The following is a 6,260-nucleotide window of genomic DNA, read 5'->3' as shown; positions in this document are numbered from 1 at the left end:
CGCCCCCCACCGGGGTCGTGGGCCCCCCTGCACCCCCGCGCCAGCCACGACGGCAGCCCCGGCCGGGGTAGCGGGCAGGAGGACGGCACCCTCCTCACCCTATAGCTGCGGGGTCCTGTGCCACCCTTGGCAGCCAACCAGGTTTCTGTGCAGCCAGGCTGGTTGTCAGCATCTGGGCACTGCCAGGGCTGGCGGGCAGAGGCGGAGCGGGGCTGCCCTCTCCCACCACCTGCATCTCCGGGAGCCCCACTGCGGTGCCCACTCCCACCGGGCACTGCCCCTCCAAGCCCCCTTACCTCCCACCCCCCCCTTCCAAGCAAGTGGGTTTTTTTAAATTGTTTTATCGACATATGCATCATCAAGTAATATATTGCAATGGACAGTAAAACCTTTTCTAGAAATCACCTGCTTGTCTCTGGTTTGTGTCACCACAGGGGCCAGACCCCAACAGCTGTGGGGCACAGCCCCCTCCAGGACAGCAAACAGCCCTGGTGACTTGGGATGGGGCAGGTATGTCCCTCACCAGCCCCATCACCCCCTCCCACGTGCCATGGCCCATCCCATCGTGGGCTAGCATCAATCCTGTGACCACCTCTGCAGGTCCCCTGGGAGAAGGGGGGACCCCAGCCCTGCACGTGCAGGGCAGTGCCTGGGAGCAGCACCCTTGCCCATGCTGCACGTTGTGGCGTTGCCGCTGTGCTGGGCGACCTCAGCAAGGCCCGTTGCAGGGAAGAGGGGGGGTTTGGAGGGATGCTGGAGCACATCCCTGTCCCACAGCACACGTCCAGGCTGTTTTGGGCAGCAAGCCCAGCATGGCAGCCTGATACAATGAGCCTCACCTGGCCCCCTAGTTCCCACCTTGTCCCTGCTGCGATGCCCTTGCTACGCTGGGGACAGCCCGGTGACGCCTGCAGGGAGCCAGGTGGCACCTGGGCTGGCAGCAGCACCTTGGCTGTCACTCAGCCCCAGTAAATGCTGCTGGGGGGGGCACAGCTCCATCCTCCTCCTCCAGCCCCATGCTCAGGAGGGGCCATACCCACCCCTCCTGCTCACCCGGGGCTCCCGGTGCCCTCGGTCGCTCTCCCAGCACCGAAGTCCTGAGCTGATGGTGGCTTTGGCCTTTGCTTTGCTGCTGGCCCGGACCAGCCTGGACCAGCACCTTCCTGCCCGCAGGGAGGGACAGAGCAACACCCCAGCAGTTGGACCCACAGTGCTGAGAGCTTCTCCTCCTCCTGTCCTCGCTGGGAACAGGTCTGGCCAGATCACAGCTGGCCATCCCCGTGGTCCTTCACCCCCTCTCGCCATGACGCCTGCAGCATCAACCTTCAGCACCAGCACCAACACCGCTGTGGCCACCGGTGACATTTGCTGGCAAAGCAGCCCAGGCACAAGGTCCGGCAGGTCGGGTGCACCTGAGGGCACTGCTTTTCCAGGTTGTTCACCTGAGCTGGACGTTGGTGCTTGGGGAGGAATGGCACCAGCATGGTGCCAGACCATTCATGGCATAAGGGCTCTCCTACAGCCCCTGGATTAAATCCCATGGGAAGTGAGCGCGGATCGTGCCAGGCATCCTGGCCTGGCTCCCGTGGGGCGATGCTGGGCACAGGCACAAGTGAGCACCCCGGCTGGTGGCAGAGCAGGTCACCTCCGCAGGGAAGGGGGGACTGTGTCCTGTTGCCTTTGCTGACCCCCAACAACCAAACCATATGCAGCTCCCTGTCCAGAGGCACCTGTGCTGGTGTAGCCAAAACCTCGCCAGCGACCACACAGGAGCCGCTGGGTTGGTTTAACACCAAGGGCCTGACCACACTGGCTTTCCCAGCCTGTTTGCCAAGGGCCCCACAAACACAGGGTCCTCTCACCAGCACTGCTGTCAAAGGCACGTGGTGGGACTGGGTGGGGAGGAGGAGGACCCACACCTGCAGCTCTCAGGGTCTGAAGGGACGGCACCAACTGTTCAGGTTTTGTCTGTCCATCCGGAGCCCCAGCCCTGCCGCAGGGAGGCAGGGAGAGCAGCGAGGGCTGGGGCTGGCAGCTCCAGTGCTCCCGAGCCTGGCAATGCTCACGGCACACAGCCAGGACCCAGGCAGGCAAGAGAGCAAAGCAGAGAGCAGGGCTGGTTAGTCCAGACTTGGTTAGGGCAGGGAGGTGCACAGGGGCTGCTGTCCATGGCCCCCAGCTGCTCTCAGCGTTGCTCTCACCCAGCCGGCTCAGCCTGGCTGCAGCGTTTGCCCCAAAGGCAGTCCCAGGGGACTGTGGGGTGATTTTCTGGTTGGCATCTCACCTCCTCCAGCTTTTGAGTGCTAAAAGCTTCCCCAGCCCTTGGCAGCAGTGTCAGCCCCCCACGTCCCAGAGCACTGGGTGCTGAGGGCAGGGCTGGACCACTCCGCAACATCCCCACCCTGAAAATCCTGCCTGGGCTGGAGTAACCCGGTGCAACAAGGCACCTGCTTGGGGCAATCATGCACAGCATCTCCACCTGCGCAGCAAAAGGAGACAGGGCAAAAGGCACAAGCTGCAAAAAGGGAAATTTTGATGGGACTTCAGAGGAAAACGTGTTCCCTCTGAGGGTGGCACAGCCTGAAGACAAGAGCCCCAACGAGGTGGTGGTGGCGGCAATGCCATCCTTGGAGATTTTCTAACTCACCTGGACAAGGCCTCAAGCTGCAGAGCTGGCCCTGTGCTGAGCAGAAGACGGACCAAGCCCTCCAGCGATCCCTTCTAGCTTAATTCTTTCTACGCTTCATGCAGCAGGATCCCTGCAAAGGTCTGCACAGGTCCCTATGTGGCATTCGAAGGGAAGGAGGCAGCCAGCTCACCTCCATGATGGCATCTGCCCAGCCTTGTCCGGCCAGCAAGTCTGCAGACCGAGATCTGGCAGGACCTCGCACATTCTCCACTCTGAGTCCACCACCACGTCTCAGCACCCCAGCGCTGTGAAATCAAACCTCCCTGGACACTTCGGGCTTCTGCAGAAAGTGGGACCAGGACCCATGGCTCTTCCCCTGCCTGCACGACGTCAACACTGCTGGTCTCTGCTGCCCACCACCACTCCTCAGGCCCTGCTGAGCCCACTGGGAGCTGCACACACACTGGAAGAGGGAAACAATGCTTTATTGGAGCCTCACAGATGACAAAGGCTTCTCCAGACACCCTGCCAGATCCCCCTGCAGCCAGCCCAGCTCTTCCCTGGGCAGGAAGGACTGAAGCTCTGCACCTCTTTGTTGTTCCCGAGCTCTGAGCCCAGCCAGCAGGTCGGAGGATGCAGAGGCACCAGCCGCGTGAGCAGGACAGGTGAGTGCTCAGGACCAGGGCATGCACGGCAGACGCACAGCACGAGGTTCTTGTGCCAAGTCTGCAGGTGCCCAGAACGAACCATGACCATGGCCCAACTCAGGAGAAAGAAGGGGACAAGGAACACCAAGGGCAGCAGTACAGGAGACCTCCTACCGGTTTCTAGAAGTGGGAAAAAATGGGAAAATCAGAGGTGATGCCATGGATCCAGAGCAGAAAGCTGATCTCTGAGAAGTCAAGCAGCAGAGAGACAACTGTCCTCCAGACCACAGAGCGGGGACTATATTACGGCATCTCCCTCCCTTTTCTGTGGACAAGACACAGCACTGGAGGGTGAGCAAGAGATGCCGGCTGCACGTTGGACACTATCGGCACCTGTGTGGGCCCAGGGTCCTGAACTTGCCTCCCTCTCCTTCCCTCCCAAAGTGATGATCGTCCCTTCCCAGCGATGAAGGATGTTCACGCAGAGCAGCCCCACCAGCTCAGGAGTCCAGCTTGATGAAGACCTTGGGTCTTGAGAAAATTTTGATGGCCTCCTCTATCTGGGAGAGCTTCCTCTCCAGCTCTACCCGCCTCTTCTGCATGCTGAGGGTGTCTGCGCGCACTGGCAGCATCACCAGGTGCTTTGTCAGCTGCTCTTGGCCTGTAAAAAAAAAAAACAAAAAACCAAAAAAAACCCCAACCAAAACCAAAAAATAAAAACCACAAGTTGTGTAAGTGGAAGGGCAAAGAAATCTGTCCTTTCCCTAATGCTATGACATCATGCTCAGTCAAGGAAATGGTGACAGCACGGGAACAAGGACTTACAATACCCATCCTTCAATTCAAAGCTCAGCTGGATGAGGACCTCTGTGACCTGCTCCAGCTTTGAAGAACCAAGGGTTGGACCAGAGACTTCTGAAGGTCCCTTCCAACCAAAATATTTCTGTCATTTTAAGAGCAAGAGTAACCCTGACATCAGGTCCGCTGGACAAGCCTGCTCCAGAGAGCCAGCCCTGTAACCTGCAGGTCGCACCAACCCGAAGGAGGTTGCTCTTGCCATGCACACAGCTCACATCCCACCTATGTGCCTTATTCCAGGCAAATCTCCAAGTGGCAGAAATCTGTGCCCCAGAACTCTCTTCTCCCTAATCCTGGTTAGGATCGCCTCTTTTTCTGAGCTGGAATCTCCATTTCTTTTCCTCTTACTCTGCTTCAGATTGTTGAGAGTCTCCAGCCGCTGGCTGTCTGGCATCATGGTATGACCAGGTGGCATGTCAGGATCTGGCAGGTTTCGCAGCCGCTCCTCCATCTCTCTGCGCCACAGCTCCTTCCTCTCCAGCAGGCTGGCAAGACAAATAAAAGCAGGTGTCAGCACATCTGGCAGCAGGCGTGGCCCAGGGATGCAGGCAGAGGCCAGGAATCAAGCCCTTCAAACCCTGTGAGTCTCCCTGTCACTGCCTGAGGACCACAAAGACCCACCCTGCCGGCACACGCCCTTGCCGTGGAGGGATACACCCGAGTTTAGCCCACGTGCATGGATGCGGGCAAACACGCTCCACGTGCACTGAAGGGCTGCTGGAAGAGACGCACTGAGGCTGACACGAGCTCCTCGGAGACGAGGGCTTCTGCTCCTTGCTTCTGGCCCAGGCTGCTGAGTCCTCTCAAACTCCTCTGTGGGCCAGTGCCGGAATGAAGTTGGACAAAGCGGCTCCCAGCCAGGGATGCTGGCAGAGAACAGCAGGCACAGCAGAGAGCCAAAGGACTGACACCATGGTCAGTCCTAGGACAGGGTCACCCAGGAACTGTTTCCCCAAAAATGCAAGTCACTAGTTGGATTTTCCTCAGGCAGGATGAATGTTTGCAAGGCAGAACCAGCTCTCTGCCTCTCCAAAACCAGACCTTTTAATACTGACACTACGTCATGCGGAGCAAGGCTTCCAAAGGGGCAGGAGCACATTTCTCAGAGCACACAGAGCATCCTCGTGTCAGCATCATTGTACAACAGCAAGCAAGGGAGGAGGAGACAAAATTCTTTCTGAGCCCAGTCACACTGGCCACGGGATGCTTGTTAAGTCAAGAAACCAAGAGGGATTGCATTTATTCCCCAGGCCACAGTAAATCACACTGCTTGCATATGGCAAGAGGGCCTCTGTCCCCAGTCCCCCCTCTTTCTACGCAGAAGCTGGAGGATGTGGTGAGGGGAAGTGGGCTCATTACAGAAAGTCTTATGGACCAGAAAGGAGCATACGTACTACTGAGGGACACGGCCCTTTTGCTTGGTGTTGTACTCCTCCTGCTCCCGGTGCTTCTTTTCCAGCAGCTCAGCCAGTGTCTGCAGGGAGTGGGAGCGCCGCAGTGGGGCCCGCTTGGCGTTGCAGGCGTTGTGCTTAATGAAGTTGATGCTCTTGCCCTCCACCTGGATCTGGAAGAAGGAGGCAGCAAGAGCCATGCACACAGGCAGCTGCCCTTGTCCCCACAAGGGACAAAGCAAAGAGGCATCCGCACAAGCGACTGAATTGCAGGGGTACCACAGTAGGACAGGCACATCCTCAGCCCATCCCGTCTCAGGCGTGGAGCCACAGACAGGCAGGAGCTATGGCCACGGTTTGAGAAGGCAGGCACCAAAACTGACCTTTTTAAGGTCCCCAAGCTGACCCCAACCCTCAAAGCCAAAAGGACAGAAAAAACCAGGCTTGACACAGTCCACATGGCTCCTACTGGTGCATTTTTAGCCCATCAGGGCAGGTAGAAGGTCAGAAGAAAAACTGGTCGGGCCCTCGCCAGGCCAGAAAATGCAACAGAAGCTCTGGCAGAGCAGGAACTTAGCTGGTCCTTGGGGGCATTTCCCCAGAGACAGCACCCTCCATCACAGCTCCTCTGGTGGTCAAGACAGGGGAGAAGGTTGCTAGACTTGAGTTTAAGGTTTTCTTGGTTCTCCTCTTTAGGAGTTTATTAAGTCACTGTCCTGGTTTGGCTGAAACAGA

The 6,260-nt window shown here is 58.2% G+C and overlaps 2 protein-coding genes across 2 annotated transcripts in view; one reads left to right on the top strand and one right to left on the bottom strand.

Annotated features, from left to right (window-relative positions):
• PARD6A (par-6 family cell polarity regulator alpha) overlaps positions 1-2,642 on the top strand; it is a gene marked incomplete at its 5' end in the record, with an annotated part of 6,290 nt that extends 3,648 nt beyond the window's left edge. Inside the window, one exon of the mRNA XM_009710564.1 lies at positions 2,488-2,642. Coding sequence (XP_009708866.1) covers positions 2,488-2,642 — 155 coding nt within the window. The remainder of the gene's footprint in view (positions 1-2,487) is intronic.
• A 1,134-nt stretch (positions 2,643-3,776) lies between these two features.
• On the bottom strand, positions 3,777-5,698 carry ENKD1 (enkurin domain containing 1; the record flags this gene model as incomplete). The annotated part of the gene is made up of 3 exons (XM_009710563.1): positions 3,777-3,937; positions 4,483-4,619; positions 5,529-5,698. Coding segments are annotated over 3 exons (468 nt in total), but the record flags the coding sequence as incomplete, so codon positions are not given.
• Between the last annotated feature and the right edge of the window lie 562 nt (positions 5,699-6,260).

Source organism: Cariama cristata, unplaced genomic scaffold (genome assembly GCF_000690535.1).
Source record: "Cariama cristata isolate BGI_N322 unplaced genomic scaffold, ASM69053v1 scaffold40091, whole genome shotgun sequence".
NCBI lineage: Eukaryota > Metazoa > Chordata > Aves > Cariamiformes > Cariamidae > Cariama > Cariama cristata.
The sequence above is the reverse complement of the archived record's forward strand: the minus strand, read 5'-3'. Positions and strand labels throughout refer to the sequence as shown.